Genomic DNA, 23,943 nt, shown 5'->3' with positions numbered 1-23,943 from the left:
ACATTACATTACTGATCCTGAGTTACCTCCTGTATTATACTCCAGAGCTGCACTCACTATTCTGCTGGTGCAGTCACTGTGTACATACATTACATTACTGATCCTGAGTTACATCCTGTATTATACTCCAGAGCTGCACTCACTATTCTGCTGGTGCAGTCACTGTGTACATACATTACATTACTGATCCTGAGTTACCTCCTGTATTATACTCCAGAGCTGCACTCACTATTCTGCTGGTGCAGTCACTGTGTACATACATTACATTACTGATCCTGAGTTACCTCCTGTATTATACTCCAGAGCTGCACTCACTATTCTGCTGGTGCAGTCACTGTGTACATACATTACATTACTGATCCTGAGTTACATCCTGTATTATACTCCAGAGCTGCACACACTATTCTGCTGGTGCAGTCACTGTGTACATACATTACATTACTGATCCTGAGTTGCCTCCTGTATTATACTCCAGAGCTGCACTCACTATTCTGCTGGTGCAGTCACTGTGTACATACATTACAGTACTGATCCTGAGTTACATCCTGTATTATACTCCAGAGCTGCACTCACTATTCTGCTGGTGCAGTCACTGTGTACATACATTGCATTACTGATCCTGAGTTACATCCTGTATTATACCCCAGAGCTGCACTCACTATTCTGCTGGTGCAGTCACTGTGTACATACATTACATTACTGATCTTGTACTGATCCTGAGTTACATCCTGTATTATACTCCAGAGCTGCACTCACTATTCTGCTGGTGCAGTCACTGTGTACAAACATTACATTACTGATCCTGAGTTACATCCTGTATTATACCCCAGAGCTGCACTCACTATTCTGCTGGTGCAGTCACTGTGTACATACATTACATTACTGATCCTAAGTTACATCCTGTATTATACTCCAGAGCTGCACTCACTATTCTGCTGGTGCAGTCACTGTGTACATACATTACATTACTGATCCTGAGTTACATCCTATATTATACTCCAGAGCTGCACTCACTATTCTGCTGGTGCAGTCACTGTGTTCATACATTACATTACTGATCCTGAGTTACATCCTGTATTATACTCCAGAGCTGCACTCGCTATTCTGCTGGAGCAGTCACTGGGTACATACATTACATTACTGATCCTAAGTTACATCCTGTATTATGCTCCAGAGCTGCACTCGCTATTCTGCTGGTGCTGTCACTGTGTACATACATTACATTACTGATCCTGTACTGATCCTGAGTTATATCCTGTATTATACTCCAGAGCTGCACTCGCTATTCTGCTGGTGCAGTCACTGTGTGCATACATTACATTACTGATCCTGCATTATATCCTGTATTATACTCCAGAGCTGCACTCACTATTCTGCTGGTGCAGTCACTGTGTACATACATTACATTACTGATCCTGAGTTACATCCTGTATTATACTCCAGAGCTGCACTCGCTATTCTGCTTGTGCAGTCACTGTGTACATACATTACATTACTGATCCTGCATTATATCCTGTATTATACTCCAGAGCTGCACTCACTATTCTGCTGGTGCTGTCACTGTGTACATACATTACATTACTGATCCTGAGTTACATCCTGTATTATACTCCAGAGCTTCACTCGCTATTCTGCTGGAGCAGTCACTGGGTACATACATTACATTACTGATCCTAAGTTACATCCTGTATTATGCTCCAGAGCTGCACTCGCTATTCTGCTGGTGCTGTCACTGTGTACATACATTACATTACTGATCCTGTACTGATCCTGAGTTATATCCTGTATTATACTCCAGAGCTGCACTCGCTATTCTGCTGGTGCAGTCACTGTGTGCATACATTACATTACTGATCCTGCATTATATCCTGTATTATACTCCAGAGCTGCACTCACTATTCTGCTGGTGCAGTCACTGTGTACATACATTACATTACTGATCCTGAGTTACATCCTGTATTATACTCCAGAGCTGCACTCGCTATTCTGCTTGTGCAGTCACTGTGTACATACATTACATTACTGATCCTGCATTATATCCTGTATTATACTCCAGAGCTGCACTCACTATTCTGCTGGTGCTGTCACTGTGTACATACATTACATTACTGATCCTGAGTTACATCCTGTATTATACTCCAGAGCTGCACTCACTATTCTGCTGGTGCAGTCACTGTGTACATACATTACATTACTGATCCTGAGTTGCCTCCTGTATTATACTCCAGAGCTGCACTCACTATTCTGCTGGTGCAGTCACTGTGTACATACATTACAGTACTGATCCTGAGTTACATCCTGTATTATACTCCAGAGCTGCACTCACTATTCTGCTGGTGCAGTCACTGTGTACATACATTGCATTACTGATCCTGAGTTACATCCTGTATTATACCCCAGAGCTGCACTCACTATTCTGCTGGTGCAGTCACTGTGTACATACATTACATTACTGATCTTGTACTGATCCTGAGTTACATCCTGTATTATACTCCAGAGCTGCACTCACTATTCTGCTGGTGCAGTCACTGTGTACAAACATTACATTACTGATCCTGAGTTACATCCTGTATTATACCCCAGAGCTGCACTCACTATTCTGCTGGTGCAGTCACTGTGTACATACATTACATTACTGATCCTAAGTTACATCCTGTATTATACTCCAGAGCTGCACTCACTATTCTGCTGGTGCAGTCACTGTGTACATACATTACATTACTGATCCTGAGTTACATCCTATATTATACTCCAGAGCTGCACTCACTATTCTGCTGGTGCAGTCACTGTGTTCATACATTACATTACTGATCCTGAGTTACATCCTGTATTATACTCCAGAGCTGCACTCGCTATTCTGCTGGAGCAGTCACTGGGTACATACATTACATTACTGATCCTAAGTTACATCCTGTATTATGCTCCAGAGCTGCACTCGCTATTCTGCTGGTGCTGTCACTGTGTACATACATTACATTACTGATCCTGTACTGATCCTGAGTTATATCCTGTATTATACTCCAGAGCTGCACTCGCTATTCTGCTGGTGCAGTCACTGTGTGCATACATTACATTACTGATCCTGCATTATATCCTGTATTATACTCCAGAGCTGCACTCACTATTCTGCTGGTGCAGTCACTGTGTACATACATTACATTACTGATCCTGAGTTACATCCTGTATTATACTCCAGAGCTGCACTCGCTATTCTGCTTGTGCAGTCACTGTGTACATACATTACATTACTGATCCTGCATTATATCCTGTATTATACTCCAGAGCTGCACTCACTATTCTGCTGGTGCTGTCACTGTGTACATACATTACATTACTGATCCTGAGTTACATCCTGTATTATACTCCAGAGCTTCACTCGCTATTCTGCTGGAGCAGTCACTGGGTACATACATTACATTACTGATCCTAAGTTACATCCTGTATTATGCTCCAGAGCTGCACTCGCTATTCTGCTGGTGCTGTCACTGTGTACATACATTACATTACTGATCCTGTACTGATCCTGAGTTATATCCTGTATTATACTCCAGAGCTGCACTCGCTATTCTGCTGGTGCAGTCACTGTGTGCATACATTACATTACTGATCCTGCATTATATCCTGTATTATACTCCAGAGCTGCACTCACTATTCTGCTGGTGCAGTCACTGTGTACATACATTACATTACTGATCCTGAGTTACATCCTGTATTATACTCCAGAGCTGCACTCGCTATTCTGCTTGTGCAGTCACTGTGTACATACATTACATTACTGATCCTGCATTATATCCTGTATTATACTCCAGAGCTGCACTCACTATTCTGCTGGTGCTGTCACTGTGTACATACATTACATTACTGATCCTGAGTTACATCCTGTATTATACTCCAGAGCTGCACTCACTATTCTGCTGGTGCAGTCACTGTGTACATACATTACATTACTGATCCTGAGTTGCCTCCTGTATTATACTCCAGAGCTGCACTCACTATTCTGCTGGTGCAGTCACTGTGTACATACATTACAGTACTGATCCTGAGTTACATCCTGTATTATACTCCAGAGCTGCACTCACTATTCTGCTGGTGCAGTCACTGTGTACATACATTGCATTACTGATCCTGAGTTACATCCTGTATTATACCCCAGAGCTGCACTCACTATTCTGCTGGTGCAGTCACTGTGTACATACATTACATTACTGATCTTGTACTGATCCTGAGTTACATCCTGTATTATACTCCAGAGCTGCACTCACTATTCTGCTGGTGCAGTCACTGTGTACAAACATTACATTACTGATCCTGAGTTACATCCTGTATTATACCCCAGAGCTGCACTCACTATTCTGCTGGTGCAGTCACTGTGTACATACATTACATTACTGATCCTAAGTTACATCCTGTATTATACTCCAGAGCTGCACTCACTATTCTGCTGGTGCAGTCACTGTGTACATACATTACATTACTGATCCTGAGTTACATCCTATATTATACTCCAGAGCTGCACTCACTATTCTGCTGGTGCAGTCACTGTGTTCATACATTACATTACTGATCCTGAGTTACATCCTGTATTATACTCCAGAGCTGCACTCGCTATTCTGCTGGAGCAGTCACTGGGTACATACATTACATTACTGATCCTAAGTTACATCCTGTATTATGCTCCAGAGCTGCACTCGCTATTCTGCTGGTGCTGTCACTGTGTACATACATTACATTACTGATCCTGTACTGATCCTGAGTTATATCCTGTATTATACTCCAGAGCTGCACTCGCTATTCTGCTGGTGCAGTCACTGTGTGCATACATTACATTACTGATCCTGCATTATATCCTGTATTATACTCCAGAGCTGCACTCACTATTCTGCTGGTGCAGTCACTGTGTACATACATTACATTACTGATCCTGAGTTACATCCTGTATTATACTCCAGAGCTGCACTCGCTATTCTGCTTGTGCAGTCACTGTGTACATACATTACATTACTGATCCTGCATTATATCCTGTATTATACTCCAGAGCTGCACTCACTATTCTGCTGGTGCTGTCACTGTGTACATACATTACATTACTGATCCTGAGTTACATCCTGTATTATACTCCAGAGCTTCACTCGCTATTCTGCTGGAGCAGTCACTGGGTACATACATTACATTACTGATCCTAAGTTACATCCTGTATTATGCTCCAGAGCTGCACTCGCTATTCTGCTGGTGCTGTCACTGTGTACATACATTACATTACTGATCCTGTACTGATCCTGAGTTATATCCTGTATTATACTCCAGAGCTGCACTCGCTATTCTGCTGGTGCAGTCACTGTGTGCATACATTACATTACTGATCCTGCATTATATCCTGTATTATACTCCAGAGCTGCACTCACTATTCTGCTGGTGCAGTCACTGTGTACATACATTACATTACTGATCCTGAGTTACATCCTGTATTATACTCCAGAGCTGCACTCGCTATTCTGCTTGTGCAGTCACTGTGTACATACATTACATTACTGATCCTGCATTATATCCTGTATTATACTCCAGAGCTGCACTCACTATTCTGCTGGTGCTGTCACTGTGTACATACATTACATTACTGATCCTGAGTTACATCCTGTATTATACTCCAGAGCTGCACTCACTATTCTGCTGGTGCAGTCACTGTGTACATACATTACATTACTGATCCTGAGTTGCCTCCTGTATTATACTCCAGAGCTGCACTCACTATTCTGCTGGTGCAGTCACTGTGTACATACATTACAGTACTGATCCTGAGTTACATCCTGTATTATACTCCAGAGCTGCACTCACTATTCTGCTGGTGCAGTCACTGTGTACATACATTGCATTACTGATCCTGAGTTACATCCTGTATTATACCCCAGAGCTGCACTCACTATTCTGCTGGTGCAGTCACTGTGTACATACATTACATTACTGATCTTGTACTGATCCTGAGTTACATCCTGTATTATACTCCAGAGCTGCACTCACTATTCTGCTGGTGCAGTCACTGTGTACAAACATTACATTACTGATCCTGAGTTACATCCTGTATTATACCCCAGAGCTGCACTCACTATTCTGCTGGTGCAGTCACTGTGTACATACATTACATTACTGATCCTAAGTTACATCCTGTATTATACTCCAGAGCTGCACTCACTATTCTGCTGGTGCAGTCACTGTGTACATACATTACATTACTGATCCTGAGTTACATCCTATATTATACTCCAGAGCTGCACTCACTATTCTGCTGGTGCAGTCACTGTGTTCATACATTACATTACTGATCCTGAGTTACATCCTGTATTATACTCCAGAGCTGCACTCGCTATTCTGCTGGAGCAGTCACTGGGTACATACATTACATTACTGATCCTAAGTTACATCCTGTATTATGCTCCAGAGCTGCACTCGCTATTCTGCTGGTGCTGTCACTGTGTACATACATTACATTACTGATCCTGTACTGATCCTGAGTTATATCCTGTATTATACTCCAGAGCTGCACTCGCTATTCTGCTGGTGCAGTCACTGTGTGCATACATTACATTACTGATCCTGCATTATATCCTGTATTATACTCCAGAGCTGCACTCACTATTCTGCTGGTGCAGTCACTGTGTACATACATTACATTACTGATCCTGAGTTACATCCTGTATTATACTCCAGAGCTGCACTCGCTATTCTGCTTGTGCAGTCACTGTGTACATACATTACATTACTGATCCTGCATTATATCCTGTATTATACTCCAGAGCTGCACTCACTATTCTGCTGGTGCTGTCACTGTGTACATACATTACATTACTGATCCTGAGTTACATCCTGTATTATACTCCAGAGCTTCACTCGCTATTCTGCTGGAGCAGTCACTGGGTACATACATTACATTACTGATCCTAAGTTACATCCTGTATTATGCTCCAGAGCTGCACTCGCTATTCTGCTGGTGCTGTCACTGTGTACATACATTACATTACTGATCCTGTACTGATCCTGAGTTATATCCTGTATTATACTCCAGAGCTGCACTCGCTATTCTGCTGGTGCAGTCACTGTGTGCATACATTACATTACTGATCCTGCATTATATCCTGTATTATACTCCAGAGCTGCACTCACTATTCTGCTGGTGCAGTCACTGTGTACATACATTACATTACTGATCCTGAGTTACATCCTGTATTATACTCCAGAGCTGCACTCGCTATTCTGCTTGTGCAGTCACTGTGTACATACATTACATTACTGATCCTGCATTATATCCTGTATTATACTCCAGAGCTGCACTCACTATTCTGCTGGTGCTGTCACTGTGTACATACATTACATTACTGATCCTGAGTTACATCCTGTATTATACTCCAGAGCTGCACTCACTATTCTGCTGGTGCAGTCACTGTGTACATACATTACATTACTGATCCTGGACTGATCCTGAGTTACATCCCGTATTATACTCCAGAGCTGCACTCACTATTCTGCTGGTGGAGTCACTGTGTACATACATTACATTACTGATCCTGAGTTACATCCTGTATTATACTCCAGAGCTGCACTCGCTATTCTGCTTGTGCAGTCACTGTGTACATACATCACATTACTGATCCAGAGTTACATCCTGTATTATACTCCAGAGCTGCACTCACTATTCTGCTGGTGCAGTCACTGTGTACATACATTACATTACTGATCCTGAGTTACATCCTGTATTATACTCCAGAGCTGCACTCACTATTCTGCTGGTGGTGTCACAATGTACATACATTACATACTGATCCTGAGTTACATCCTGTATTATACTCCAGAGCTGCACTCGCTATTCTGCTGGTGCAGTCACTGTGTACATACATTACAGTCCTGATCCTGAGTTACATCCTGTATTATACTCCAGAGCTGCACTCACTATTCTGCTGGTGCAGTCACTGTGTACATACATTACAGTCCTGTTCCTGAGTTACATCCTGTATTATACTCCAGAGCTGCACTCGCTATTCTGCTGGTGCTGTTACTGTGTACATACATTACATTACTGATCCTGAGTTACATCCTGTATTATACTCCAGAGCTGCACTCACTACTCTGCTGGTGCAGTCACTCTGTACATACATTACATTACTGATCCTGAGTTACATCCTGTATTATACTCCAGAGCTGCACTCACTATTCTGCTGGTCCAGCCGCTCCCTCTCTCCTCACACACATATTATACATATATACACAATAATAACTACCTACACCATGACATCTGGTGCGGTTACCAAACAAATAATAACAATATAATAAACAATAACCGACAAATTATATACAAACTAATATATACATTTTTATTATTTTTATAAATAATATAAAATAAATACTAACTATATAAATATATACGAAATAAAACCCCCCACACTCGAGCCCACCAGTCCCTCCCCGGCACTGACCTGAGAGCTGGTCCTGCGTCTCATGCCTCAGTCCATGTCCAACGTCCATAGGCCAGATCAGGCAGTGCCAGTTTTTCACCCAAATAACCAGTGTCCCACAAGATGAACCCACCTCCCCCCTTTTCCCTCCACCCAACCTAACACCTCCACCCAAACCCATATATACAATATATACAGAAACAAACAATACAATAACCACAACTGACAAAGCCCAAGTTCAGTGCCTGCAGCCCTACATCACTGTCTACTGATCAATAAAACAAAAATCTATGGTGTCAGCAGCAGCCCACCACCAGGAGAGGAGACGACCAGACTAGGGCACACTAATAGAAAAGCCCCTCCAGAGGAGAGCGGCCCTCCGTGTACCCAGTCTCTCATACTCCAGAGAACGCACCTTCACCAGGTCACCGAGTATGGTCCTAAACACATCGTCCACTGGGAGGATTTTCCGCTGCGTCAATACTAAGCACCGTGTGTTCCACGTGTGATACCTAACCACTGCGCTAACTAGAAATAAGGTACAGCGGTCCCGACCACCCAGGTCCCCGAATGCTCCATAGGCCCATTCCGCATAAGAGAGACCGGCCAGCCGGGGCCAGCCAATGGAGGCGCCCACCCTGTTGTACACCTCTGTGTTAAAGGGACAACGAAGCAGGAAGTGGTCCATGCTTTCAAGCTTGGTACCACAATGCTCCCGAGGACAGTTCCTGTCCTCAGAGCTCCTACACTTCAGATTGTCCCTCACACACAGTTTCCCATGGAAGCAGCGCCAAGCCAAGTCCCAAAACTTTGAAGGGATCCTGATAGAATTCAAAAGATGCAGACCCACCCCAAGATCCCGACTTGGGCAATCCCTGAGTGCCAGAGGCCTCTGAAAATGGGTCAACAGAACCCTTTTGTCAAGCAGCTTCATTGGCAGAGTCCTGACCTCCCACATTCCCAGACCCCACCGGCGAATTACCTTCTGAACCACGGTAGCGTAAGCCGGGAGATGTCGATGCGGTGTGCGGAGATCCTTCACTTGCCCTCCTGTCTCCCATTCCTGGAAGAAAAGCTGAAACCATCCCCTACAGGAGAATACCCACGGAGGAGCCCTCTCTTTCCAGAGGTTTGCAATATTGATCTTAATGAAGGTATTCACAAGGAATACCACAGGGTTGACCATACCCAACCCTCCTAGTCTCCTCGTACGGTAAGTAACCTCCCTCTTGACCAGGTTCAGTCTATTCCCCCATAACAGTTGGAAGAACAAACTGTAGACCCTAGTCTAGAGAGGCTCCGGCAAGATGCACACACTGCCCAGATAGATCAGCAAAGGGAGCAGGTAAGTTTTGATCAGGTTTATCCTTTCCCTTAGGGTCAAAGACCAACCCTTCCATTGGTTCACCTTCTGAGTGGCGATCTCTAGCCTGCTGTCCCAATTTTGTTTGGGGTAATCCCCCTGGCCAAATTCGATGCCAAGAACTTTTGCAGAGACTTTGGGTCCTGGAAGGGTGTCCGGGAGATCAAAACCAGGATCTCCTCCTCCCAACCAGAGACTCTCACACTTATCCCGGTTGATCTTGGACCCAAATGCCTCCGAGTAGCGATTTACCTCTGACATCAGCCATTCTGCCTCCCCATCAGAGGAAACAAAAACGGTGACGTCATCGGCATACGCCACCACTCTCAGAGTGGCTTCCGGTGCTGCCTGGTCCATCCCGATCCCAGCCAACGGTCCACGCTCCACCCTCCTAAGAAGCGGGTCAATCGCAAACACGTACAGCAGCGGGCTCAAGGGACAACCCTGGCGAACACCACACCCAACCTCAAAAGAGCTGCCAATCCAACCGTTCACAAGCGGGAAACTCTCTGCCCCAGCGTACAAGGTCTTAAGCCAATCAACAAACCCCCCCGGCAGGCCATACCTCAGAAGGACAGAACAGAGGTACTCATGAGTAACCCCATCAAACTCTTTTGCCTGGTCCAATGACAGCATGTACCCCTTCCAGTGACCAGCCCTACCCTGCTCCACCGCCTCTCGGACACAGAGTACAGCACTAATCGTACTGCGGCCCGAAACAGAGCAATGCAGGGCTTCCGAAAGGAGTCGGGGCACAAATTTCACCAGACGATTAAACAGCACCTTTGCCAAAACCTTCCTGTCTGCATTGAGAAGCGCTATGGGACGCCAATTCTCAATGCAAAATGGGTCCTTACCCTTTGACAAGATGATCAGGGCAGACCTCCTCATTGACTTTGGCAGAGTGCCCGAGGAAAGACACTCATTGAATACCTCAGTCAAGAGGGGAACCAAGGCGTCCTTAAAGGTCTTATAGAATTCAGATATTAAGCCATCTGGACCGGGAGATTTCTTTAGGGCAAGCCCTTCAATCGCCAACTTAACTTCCTCTTCCCTGATCATCTCTGTCAAAACACCAAGAGAGGGGTCTACCCCTGGTTCGGGGACGGCTTCTGCCAGAAAAGCCGACATCTCATCCCAATCCAGATCCCTCTTCCCCAAGAGGTGCGAGTAGAATGATCTGACGACCTCCAGGATCCCTGATCTGGATCTTTTCAGGGACCCGGCAGTGTCAACCAGTCCTGTAACAACTTTACTATTCACTGACATCTTGCAGTTTCTGTAAGGGTCGGGCGAGCGGTACTTCCCATAATCCCTCTCAAAAACCAAAGATGCGTGTCTATCATACTGACACCTCATTAGCAAAGATTTCACTCTGGAGATCTCCTCGCGGCTACCTCCAGTTGAGACAAGATGCTCGAGTTTCCTCCTCAGTCCCTGATACAGGCGGTACCTGTCCAGGCTCCTGAGGCTCGAGAGCTGGCGGAAGAATCTCGCCACCCTTTTCTTAAACATCTCCCACCACTCTGACTTACTACTACAAAGATCCAGTAAGGGTACCTGGCTCTGAAGAAAATCCTCAAAGGACTGTCTTATCTCCGCTTCTTCCAAGAGAGACGAATTGAGCCTCCAAAAGCCTCTTCCCATCCGGGGGGATCTCTGTAACATTCAGGGAAAACAAAATCATACAGTGATCGGAGAACTCCACCTCAACAACAGATACTGCTGAAGAGACGGCTTCCTCCTTTAAATAAAACCTGTCTATCCTGGACCTACAGTTACCTCTATGATAGGTGAACCCCTCGTGGCCTGGGGTGTGCCGGATGTGGACATCCACCAGGCGAGCCTCCCTAGCTATACTATTAAGGGCGACACTATCATAAGTCAGCTTGTCTCTGGAACCTCCTCTATCCCGGGGCCTCGTGACAGTGTTGAAGTCCCCTCCAAAGACGACCTGCCGACTCGTAAAAAGGTAGGGCTTGATCCTCGTAAAGAGACACTTCCGGTCCCACTTAGATTGGGGACCATAAATGTTAATGAGCCGAAGCTCCTGTCCCTTCATGAGGACATCTAATATCAGGCACCTCCCCATTTCTAACTCAATAACCCCTTCGGCATTCTACCGGTGCGGTAAAAAGGACCGCCACTCCGCTATACGGCTCGGCCGCAAGAGACCAATAGGAGGGCCCGAGTCTCCACTCCCTCTTAGCTATAAACACCTCTGCCATATTTGGCAGCCTGGTCTCTTGCAAAAAGAAAATGTCAGCTTCAACCTGGCTGAGAAAATCAAAGGCCGCAAATCTTGCCGTATTTGACTTAATGCTGGCGACATTAATGGACGCCAGCGTCAACGGAGTGGGTACCGCCATCATTGGTGATTGAGTTGGATTGCTTTCTTCTTCCCACTCCCCTTATCCTCTGCCTCAGAGGAGGAATCCTTCCCCCTCTTCAATGATACAGACGTGTCCATTCCCACATTTTTCCTTCTTTTTTCGTCTTCGTCTCCGGACTCTGGGCCAGTCCCTCCCCCCAAAGACATTGCATCCCCAGGAGAAGGAGACTCGGCGCCTCCTGTAAGCTCCGCCGAAGCCGGAACCTCACCCTCAGCCTCCTCCTCAGAGGAAGAGATGTTATCAAGGGCTTGGAACCGGTTAGAAAGACCAACCAGAGGGGAGTCAGTTTTACCTTCCTTGGTCAGAGCGGGAGAAGATGTTTTATCTCCCTTCTTTCTCTTCTTTTTGGTGCAGAGCTTACGCTTGTTCTCTAGCCACCGCTTATTATCCTCATTCACTTTCATAATGGGAGGATTCTGAGGCAGAGGCTGTTTCCTCCCTGTGGATCCTCCTGACCTCCTCATCCAACTCATCATCCCTCGGGTCCTCACCAGCAACACTGGCATCCAGGACAGGGGCCGCCCCAGTATCCCGGGGCTCGCGCCGCTCCCTGTCCTGTCGGCGCTTGTCTAGACGCCTCAGCTGGGCAGGCGTCTTTTTATTGCTTTTCTTCCCTGGCCCCTCAGCTTCCCCACCCCTGCTAGTCCCCTCCCCAGCAGAATCGGCCTCACGGCTTTCTCCCACCGGGGTCTCGACTGCATTAGCAAAGGAGCGAGGACAACGGCTGAATGGGTGACCTAACTCACCACACAGGTGGCACCTAATCTCCACACAAGAGGCAGCAAGATGGAAGTTTTGGAGTCACACTGGGGACTCCAGGAGCTTTATTTCTGCCATTAGCGCCCCTCCCTGGCCGCTGCTGTCACTGTCCTCCCCAGAGCCTGCAGAACTGCGACCGAATGCCATTGCCTCCTGTCCTGCAGGGAGCTCGCTGCACGTGGCCTGTGGGTGACTTTGCAGGCTGCCAGGTGGGGCTTCCTGCTGGTCATCATCACTCTCATCATCCACCTGGCTCTCAAGCTGCAGCCCCATCTGCCTTTGCTCTCTGGTATCAGCCATTTCTCTGAAGCGGTCTTCATTTATAAGTTTTTCTTTGAATGGACCAGTCTGCTCCCTGATGGTGGCTTTCCTAAGTTCCAGCAGGTGAATCTCGCTTGTCAGCCTCTTTACCTCAGCCTGAAGTTTTGCCTTCCTCTGTTTGGAGGCACCTCCAGCTTTTGCGCTTGTGCAGCGCAGCTCCTCCCGAAGTCTCCTGACCAGCTTACTTGTATCTTCATACTCACGGAGGTGGATCATGACCTGAGAGGCATAGGTGGACACAGACTCCCGGGGTCCCTGCAGCGCCCAACCCCCCTCAGTGAGGTCGGCCTCACCTCAGTGAGCACTAAGCTTTCCTCCGGAAGGAGCGCCATCATGCACGCCGCTGTCAGGCTTTACCTCCAAGCTGGAAGCCTTGCGGCTTTTGGGAGTCTCCACAGTCCCGGGGGGGGAGTAGGAGCCACATTGCTGCGACTCCTGGTGGAGCGTCTCACCCCCGAGTCCTCCGATGTGCAGGCCGGTTGCTGGTTTCTCCTGCCCCCTGCCGACCTGGTTCGGGAAGCAGAAGCCTGGGACTTGCCTCCATCACTCATCCCAGAAACCCGCTCCCTCCCTGGGTAAGAGAGAGAGCAGGTCCCCAAGTGGAGAGGTGTTGGTTCTCAGAGAGATCAGGAGCTCACAGCAGGATCTGCAGCCACCACTCCCTTAATCAGCACACTGAGCAGCAGCTGATCAGAGCTGCACCCAGTATGCTGCTGGTGGAGTCACTGTGTGCATACATTACATTACTGATCCTATACTTATCCTGAGTTACATCCTGTATTATACTACAGAGCTGCACTCACTATTCTGCTGGTGCAGTCACTGTGTGCATACATTACATTACTGATTCTGAGTTACATCCTGTATTATACTCCCAGAGCTGCACTCACTATTCTGCTGGTGCAGTCACTGTGTACATACATTACATTACTGATCCTGAGTTACATCCTGTATTATACTCCCAGAGCTGCACTCACTATTTTGCTGGTGCTGTCACTGTGTACATACATTACATTACTTATCCTGTACTAATCCTGAGTTACCTCCTGTATTATACCCCAGAGCTGCACTCACTATTCTGCTGGTGCAGTCACTGTGTACATACATTACATTACTGATCCTGTACTGATCCTGAGTTACATCCTTTATTATACTCCAGAGCTGCACTCACTATTCTGCTGGTGCTGATCAGAGTTTTATTTATTTTTCTAGCTGAAATCACAATGAAGCTCGGAAAAGGGAAATCCTGTTGCACAGAGCGGGATTTCGAGTACCGGTTCCTCGCGGGATGTCAGAGTTTCGTCCTCACCGTTCCGCTCCAGTTTCCAGTCCAGGAAAACCTCGATCACTTACATGGACGCCTGATGCTCCTACACGAGCTGCCATGTTTTGTAGAACAAGGTGATTCTACAGCCAATTATCTCGCTCCGTTATTTGGGCGCTGTATGGCGCCATTATGTGGCTGCTCTGCGGTTTTATTACTGAATTGTGCACTGTGCTGGAGACACTGTTGCGGTATTATATGAATACTACATGATGGGATTATTTAGGCTCCGTCATGTGGACGCCATTGTATTGGCTTTTTTATGATTTCTGAAGACTCTGGGAGTAGTATGTGGCGATATTATGTGGGCCCTCTTCTATTATTTTTTTGGATACTGTAATGGAGTATCGTCTGGATACACTGCGGTCGTTTTACATGAGTACCGTTTGGCAATATTGTTTGAGCCCTATATAAGAGCAGGTATGTTATACTATATGGCGGTATTATGTGGGCCCTCTTGTATTATTTTTTTGGATCCTGTAATATAGTATCATCTGGATACACTGCGGTAGTATTACTTGAGTACCGTTTGGTAATATTGCTTGAGAGCAGTATGTGATACTATATGGCGGTATTATCTGGACACTTGTATTATTTTTTTAGATCCTGTAATATAGTATCATCTGGATACACTGCGGTAGTATTACATGAGTACCGTTTGGCAATATTGCTTGAGAGCAGTATGTGATACTATATGGCGGTATTATCTGGACACTCTTTGGTGATATTATTTGGTCACTGTATGAGGGTATTATGTAGATACATCCATACCTAAAAACAGTGCTCACACAATGCTGCCGTAGAGTATTATATACTACTCCCATACAATGCTTAAATACTACATAATATTGTCATACAGCGACCAAATAGTGAGAAAATAGGATACTCACATAAAACCGCCATAGGGTATCACATATTACTCTTATTTGGTGCTCTAATAAAAATACATAATACTGCCATCCATATAATATCACTCTTATACAATGCTCAAATAATACCACAGTTTCCACATAATACCGCAATACAGTGACCAAATATTAAAACAATATTGTACACACATAATACTGCTATACGGTACAACATAACGTACTTTGCTCATATAGTGCTAAAATAATATTTCCATACCGTATCCACATCAGAAAATGAACAAATCGTAACCATATAATACCGCCATATAGTAACACATAAAACCTCCACACAGGGCACAAATAATATTACCGTTCAGTACTCTAATCTAGAAAATACTCTTAGACCAGTGCAAATGATAACAAGAGGAAATGCCCACATAATACTGTTAGGAAGTATAACATGCTACTGCCATGTAATGCTGACATCTATAGTACCCATACATAGGGTAGCACATGATACTCTCATTTAGTGCTCAAGTAAAAATTAATAATACTGCCATCCATATAGTATCACATACTCTTATACAATGCTCAAATAATACCACAATTTCCACATAATACCGCAATACAGTGACAAAATAATATAACATCCAACTACTAACATAATGCATCCATATTGTATCATCAACTGCTATCATACAGTGCTCAAATAATATTACTGTGATAGTATTATGTGAGTATACTTTTGCAATAGTGTTTGAGCCCTATTATGAGAGCAGTATGTGATACTCTATGGTAGCAGTATTATGTGAGTATTTGGGCGCTGTATTGTAGTATTATGTGAGTATTAGGGTGCAGTATTATGTGGCCACTCTGGCAGTATTATGTGAGTATTTGGGTGCAGTATTATGTGGCTACTCTATGGCAGTATTATGTGAGTATTTGGGCGCAGTATTATGTGGCCACTCTGGCACTATTATGTGAGTACTTGTGTGCAGTATTGTAGCATTATGTGGCCACTATATGGCAGTATTATGTGAGTATTTGGGCGCTGTATTATGTGGCCACTCTATGGCAGTATTATGTGAGTATTTGGGCACAGTATTGTAGTATTATGTGATCACTCTATGGCAGTATTATGTGAATATTTGGGCGCAGTATTGCAGTATTATATGGCCACTCTATGGCAGGATTATGTTAGTATTTGGGCGCAGTATTATGTGGCTACTCTATGGCAGTATTATGTGAGTACTTGTGTGCAGTATTGTAGCATTATGTGACCACTCTATTGCAGTATTATATGAGTATTTGGGCACAGTATTGCAGTATTATGTGGTTACTCTATGGCATTATTATGTGACCACTTTGGCCGTATTATGTGAGTATTTGTGTGCAGTATTGTAGTATTATGTGGCCACTCTATGGCAGTATTATGTGAGTATTTGGGTGCAGTATTATGTTTCCACTCTATGGCAGTATTATGTGAGTACTTGTGTGCAGTATTGTAGTATTATGTGGCCACTCTGGCAGTATTATGTGAGTATTTAGGCGCAGTATTGAAGTATTATGTGGCCACTCTATGGCAGTATTATGAGCGTATTTGTGTGCAGTATTGTAGTATTATGTGACCACTCTATGGCAGTATTATGTGAGTAATTGTGTGCTGTATTGTAGTATTATGTGATCACTGTATGGCAGTATTATGTGAGTACTTGTGTGCAGTATTGTAGTATTATGTGGCCACTCTATGGCAGTATTATGTGAGTACTTGTGTGCAGTATTGCAGTATTATGTGGCCACTCAATGGCAGTATTATGTGAGTACTTGTGTGCAGTATTGTAGTATTATGTGGCCCCTCTATGGCAGTATTATGTGAGTATTTGGGCACAGTATTGCAGTGTTATCTGGCTGCTGTATGGCAGTATTATGTGAGCATTTTGGCTCAGTATTGCAGTATTATGTGACCACTCTGGCAGTATTAAGTGAGTACTTGTGCAGTATTGTAGCATTATTTGACCACTCTATGTGAGTATTTGGGCGCAGTATTATGTGGCCACTCTATGGCAATATTATGTGAGTACTCGTGTGCAGTATTGCAGTATTATGTGGCTACTCTGGCAGTATTATGTGAGTATTTGGGCGCAGTATTGCAGTATTATGTGGCTACTCTATGGCAGTATTATGTGAGTACTTGGGCGCAGTATTGTAATATTATGTGACCACTCTATGGCAGTATTATGTGAGTATTTGGGGGCAGTATTGCAGTATTATGTGGCCACTCTATGGCAGTATTATGTGAGTATTTGTGTGCAGTATTGTAGTATTATGTGGCCACTCTATGGCAGTATTATGTGAGTATTTGGGTGCAGTATTATGTGGCCACTCTATGGCAGTATTATTTGAGTATTTAGGCACAGTATTGCAGTATTATCTGACTACTCTATGGCAGTATTATGTGAGTACGTGTGTGCAGTATTGTGGTATTATGTGACCACTCTATGGCAGTATTATGTGACTATTTGGGCGCAGTATTGTAGTATTTTGTCACATGTAAAGCGCCATGGAATAAATGGCGCTATAATAATAAATAATAATAATAATAATTATGTGACCACTTTATGGCAGTATTAGGTGAGTACTTGTGTGCAGTATTGTAGTATTATATGATCACTGTATGGCAGTATTATGTGAGTTCTTGTGTGCAGTATTGCAGTATTATGCGGCCACTCTATGGCAGTATTATGTGAGTACTTGTGTGCAGTATTGCAGTATTATGTGACCACTTTATGGCAGTATTACGTGAGTACTTGTGTGCAGTATTGTAGTATTATATGATCACTGTATGTCAGTATTATGTGAGTACTTGTGTGCAGTATTGCAGTATTATGCGGCCACTCTATGGCAGTATTATGTGAGTACTTGTGTGCAGTATTGTAGTATTATGTGGCCACTCTATGGCAGTATTATGTGAGTATTTGGGCGCAGTATTGCAGTATTATATGGCTACTCTATGGCAGTATTATGTGAGTATTTGGGCGCAGTATTGCAGTATTATGTGACCACTCTGACAGTATTATGTGAGTACTTGTGTGCAATATTGTAGCATTATTTGACCACTCTATGTGAGTATTTTGGCGCAGTATTATGTGGCCACTCTATGGCAGTATTATGTGAGTACTTGTGTGCAGTATTGCAATGTTATGTGGCCACTCTGGCAGTATTATGTGAGTATTTGGGCGCAGTATTATGTGGCTACTGTATGGCAGTATTATGTGAGTACTTGTGTGCAGTATTGTAGTATTATGTGACCACTCTATGGCAGTATTATGTGACTATTTGGGGGCAGTTTTGCAGTATTATGTGGCCACTCTATGGCAGTATTATGTGAGTATTTGGGCACTGTATTATGTGGCCACTCTATGGCAGTATTATGTGAGTACTTGTGTGCAGTATTGTAGTATTATATGGCCACTCTATGGCAGTATTATGTGAGTAATTGTGTGCAGTATTGTAGTATTATATGATCACTGTATGGCAGTATTTTGTGAGTACTTGTGTTCAGTATTGTAGTATTATGTGGCCACTCTATGGCAGTATTATGTGAGTATTTGGGCGCAGTATTGCAGTATTATCTAGCTACTCTATGGCAGTATTATGTGAGTATTTGGGCACAGTATTGCAGTATTATCTGGCTACTCTATGGCAGTATTATGTGAGTATTTGGGCGCAGTATTGCAGTATTATGTGACCACTCTGACAGTATTATGTGAGTACTTGTGTGCAGTATTGTAGCATTATTTGACCACTCTATGTGAGTATTTGGGCGCAGTATTATGTGGCTACTGTATGGCAGTATTATGTGAGTACTTGTGTGCAGTATTGTAGTATGTGACCACTCTATGGCAGTATTATGTGAGTATTTGGGCGCAGTATTGCAGTATTATGTGGCCACTCTATGGCAGTATTATGTGAGTATTTGGGGGCAGTATTGCAGTATTATGTGGCCACTCTATGGCAGTATTATGTGAGTACTTGTGTGCAGTATTATAGTATTATGTGGCCACTCTATGGCAGTATTATGTGAGTATTTGGGTGCAGTATTGCAGTATTATGTGACCACTCTATGGCAGTATTATGTGGCCACTCTATGGCAGTATTATGAGAGTATTAGGGTGCAACATTGCAGTATTATGTGGCCACTCGATGGCAGTATTATGTGAGTATTCGGGCGAAATATTGCAGTATTATGTGGCCACTCTATGGCAGTATTATGTGAGTTTTGGGCTCAGTATTATGTGACCATTCTAATGGCAGTATTATGTGAGTATTTGGGCGCAGTATTGCAGTATTATGTGGCCACTCTATGGCAGTATTATGTGAGTATTTGGGCGCAGTATTATGTGGCCACTCTATGGCAGTATTATGTGGCCACTCTATGGCAGTATTATGAGAGTATTTGGGTGCAGTATTGTATTATGTGGCTACTCTATGGCAGTATTATGTGAGTGTTTGGGTGCAGTATTGCAGTATTATGTGGCCACTCTATGGCAGTATTATGTGAGTATTTGGGCAAATATTGCAGTATTATGTGGCCACTCTATGGCAGTATTATGTGAGTACTCGTGTGCAGCATTGTAGTATTATGTGGCCACTCTATGGCAGTATTATGCGAGTACTTGTGTGCAGTATTATGTGACTACTCTATGGCAGTATTATGTGAGTATTTGGGCGCAGTATTGCAGTATTATGTGGCTACTCTATGGCAGTATTATGTGAGTATTTGGGCGCAGTATTGCAGTATTATGTGGCTACTCTATGGCAGTATTATGTGAGTATTTGGGTGCAGCATTGTAGTATTATGTGGCTACTCTATGGCAGTATTATGTGGCTACTCTATGGCAGTATTATGAGAGTATTTGCGCTCAGTAATGCAGTATTATGTGGCTACTCTATGGCAGTATTATGTGAGTATTTGGGCGCAGTATTGCAGTATTATGTGGCCACTCTATGGAAGTATTATGTGAGTACTTGTGTGCAGTATTGGAGTATTATGTGACCACTCTATGGCAGTATTATGTGAGTATTTGGGCGCAGTGTTTCAGTATTATGTGGCCACTCTGGCATTATTATGTGAGTACTTGTGTGCAGTATTGCAGTATTATGTGAGTATTTTGACGCAGTATTGCAGTATTATGTGGCCACTCTATGGCAGTATTATGTGAGTACTTGTGTGCAGTATTGTAGTATTATGTGGCCACTCTATGGCAGTATTATGTGAGTACTTGTGTGTAGTATTGTAGTATTATGTGGCTACTCTATGGCAGTATTATGAGAGTATTTGGGTGCAGTATTGCAGTATTATGTGGCTACTCTATTGCAGTATTATGTGAGTATTTGGGCGCAGTATTGCAGTATTATGTGGCCACTCTATCGCAGTATTATGTGAGTACTTGTGTGCAGTATTATGTGACCACTCTATGGCAGTATTATGTGAGTACTTGTGTGCAGTATTGCAGTATTATGTGGCCACTCTGGCAGTATTATGTGAGTACTTGTGTGCAGTATTGTAGTATTATGTGGCCACTCTATGGCAGTATTATGTGAGTACTTGTGTGCAGTATTGCAGTATTATGTGGCCACTGTATGGCAGTATTATGTGAGTACTTGTGTGCATTATTGTAGTATTATGTGGCCACTCTATGGCAGTATTATGTGAGTACTTGTGTGCAGTATTGTAGTATTATGTGGCCACTCTATGGCAGTATTATGTGAGTACTTGTGTGCAGTATTGTAGTATTATGTGGCCACTCTATGGCAGTATTATGTGAGTACTTGTGTGCAGTATTGCAGTATTATGTGGCTACTCTATGGCAGTATTATGTGAGTACTTGTGTACAGTATTGCAGTATTATGTGGCCACTCTATGGCAGTATTATGGGAGTATTTGGGCGCAGTATTGCAGTATTATGTGACTACTCTGGCAGTATTATGTGAGTACTTGTGTACAGTAATGCAGTATTATGTGGCCTCTCTATGGCAGTATTATGGGAGTATTTGGGCTCAGTATTGCAGTATTATGTGACTACTCTGGCAGTATTATGTGAGTACTTGTGTACAGTATTGCAGTATTATGTGGCCACTCTATGGCAGTATTATGGGAGTATTTGGGCGCAGTATTGCAGTATTATGTGGCTGCTCTATGCAGGTTCCCTCCTGCCTCATCCTGTGAAAGTCGTATTAAATTCATTCTTCTTTGATCCTTTTTTTCATCCTCTTTTTCCAACAGACCTAAAGAAATGTCTGAGCCGGTTTGTCGAGGAGGAAACCATTAAAGATTTTGACCGAGAAGCGGAGCAGGCGCTGGAGGCGGTGCGCTCCGGGCAGGTGGACACTGGGGTCTTGGCCAATACCTGGATGAAATCCTATAAGGAGGTGAGAAATAAGGGCTGAAGGTAGCAAATAACTACCCCCATCGGTTGTTCGAGATCTCTGCTTGCTGCGGCACATGGAACCATTTAGTTTTGAATTTGCACTCAGTCACACAGTTGCAGTTTGTTACAGTGTGTCAGTGCAGGTTGGAGCTATTAGCCTGGAGAACTGAGAGTGCGATGCTGATGTGAGCGGCACTGCATCAGGACCCGCGCCTCACTGGTTGAAATTAAAGGATTATCCCCAAAATAATTTCTATTATTGGATAGTGGATCATTTGCCTGGGGTCTGACCACTGGGACCCCCAGCGTCCCCGAGAACGGGGCACTGCAACCCCATATTGAATAGAGCGGAGGTGCTCGCATGGAGATGGAGTGGAGGTGCTCGGACGGAGCGGAGGTGCTCGCTTTCGGATGGGGCGGAGGTGCTCGGATGGAGGAGCTCGTGTACGGATGGAGTGGAGGTGCTTGGACGGAGCAGAGGTGCTCGGATGGAGTTTTGGTGCTCGTGCCCGAATGGAGCTTTGGTACTCGTGCTCGGATGGAGCGGAGGTGCTCGTGCTCGGATGGAGCGGAGGTGCTCGTGCTCGGATGGAGCGGAGGTGCTCGTGCTCGGATGGAGCGGAGGTGCTCGTGCTCGGATGGAGCGGAGGTGCTCGTGCTCGCATGGAGCGGAGGTGCTCGGACGGAGCAGAGGTGCTCATATGGAGCTGAGGTGCTTGTGCTCGTATGGAGCGGAGGTGCTCGTGCTCGTATGGAGCGGAGGTGCTCGTGCTCGCATGGAGCGGAGGTGCTGGTATGGAGCGGAGGTGCTGGTATGGAGTGGAGGTGCTCGTGCCCGTATGAAGCGGAGGTGCTTGTATGGAGCGGAGGTGCTCGTGCTCGTATGGAGCGGAGGTGCTCGGACGGAGCAGAGGTGCTCGTGCTCGCATGGAGCTTTTGTACTCGTGCTCGGATGGAGCGGAGGTGCTCGCGCTGGAACGGAGCGGAGGTGCTCGGACGGAGCGGAGGTGCTCGGACGGAGCGGAGGTGCTCGGACGGAGCGGAGGTGCTCGGACGGAGCGGAGGTGCTTGAACGGAGCGGAGGTGCTTGCTTGTGCTCGTATGGAGCGGAGGTGCTTGTGCTTCTATGGAACAGAGGTGCTCGTGCTCGTATGGAGCGGAGCTGCTCGTATTGAGCGGAGCTGCTCGTATGGAGCGGAGGTGCTGGTATGGAGTGGAGGTGCTCATGTCTGTATGGAGCGGAGGTGCTTGTATGGAGCGGAGGTGCTCGTGCTCGTATGGAGCGGAGGTGCTCGGACGGAGCGGAGGTGCTCGTGCTCGCAGGGAGCTTTGGTACTCGTGCTCGGATGGAGCGGAGGTGCTCGTATGGAGCGGAGGTGCTGGTATGGAGTGGAGGTGCTCGTGCCTGTATGGAGCGGAGGTGCTTGTATGGAGCGGAGGTGCTCGGACGGAGCGGAGGTGCTCGTGCTCGCATGGAGCTTTGGTACTCGTGCTCGGATAGAGCGGAGGTGCTCTCGCTGGGATGGGGCAGAGGTGCTCGTGCTCGCGTGGAGCCGAGGTGCTCAGATGGAGCGGAAGTGATCGCATGGAGCAGAGGTGCTCGTGCTCGTATGGGTCGGAGGTGCTGCTCACGTTCAGATGGAGCGGAGGTGCTCGTATGGAGCGGAGGTGCTCGTGCTCGCATGGAGCGGAGGTGCTCGTGCTCGCATGGAGCGGAGGTGCTCGTGCTCGCATGGAGCGGAGCTGCATGTGCTTGCATGGAGCGGAGGTGCACGTGCTCGCATGGAGCGGAGGTGCTCGTGCTTGTATGGAGCGGAGGTGCTTGTGCTCGTATGGAACAGAGGTGCTCGCATGGAGCGGAGGTGCTCGTATGGAGCGGAGGTGCTGGTATGGAGTGGAGGTGCTCGTGCCTGTATGGAGCGGAGGTGCTTGTATGGAGCGGAAGTGCTCGTATGGAGCGGAGGTGCTCGGACGGAGCGGAGGTGCTCGTGCTCGCATGGAGCTTTGGTACTCGTGCTCGGATGGAGCGGAGGTGCTCTCGCTGGGATGGAGCAGAGGTGCTC

General features: G+C 45.5%; 1 protein-coding gene across 2 annotated transcripts in view; it reads left to right on the top strand.

Annotated features, from left to right (window-relative positions):
- FERRY3 (FERRY endosomal RAB5 effector complex subunit 3) overlaps window positions 1–23,943 on the top strand; it is a 102,356-nt gene that overhangs the window by 18,111 nt on the left and 60,302 nt on the right. For both annotated transcript variants that reach the window (XM_073649961.1, XM_073649960.1), the window contains exons 2-3: window positions 14,490–14,678; window positions 21,736–21,881. In XM_073649961.1, coding sequence (XP_073506062.1) covers window positions 14,501–14,678; window positions 21,736–21,881 — 324 coding nt within the window. In that variant the 5' untranslated portion in view covers window positions 14,490–14,500. The remainder of the gene's footprint in view (window positions 1–14,489; window positions 14,679–21,735; window positions 21,882–23,943) is intronic.

This window comes from Phyllobates terribilis, unplaced genomic scaffold (genome assembly GCF_046119375.1).
Source record: "Phyllobates terribilis strain yellow unplaced genomic scaffold, ASM4611937v1 Scaffold_10__3_contigs__length_209671492, whole genome shotgun sequence".
In the NCBI taxonomy this organism is placed as follows: Eukaryota; Metazoa; Chordata; class Amphibia; order Anura; family Dendrobatidae; genus Phyllobates; species Phyllobates terribilis.
Note: the sequence above shows the minus strand (reverse complement) of the source record. Positions and strands in the feature narration are given on the sequence as shown.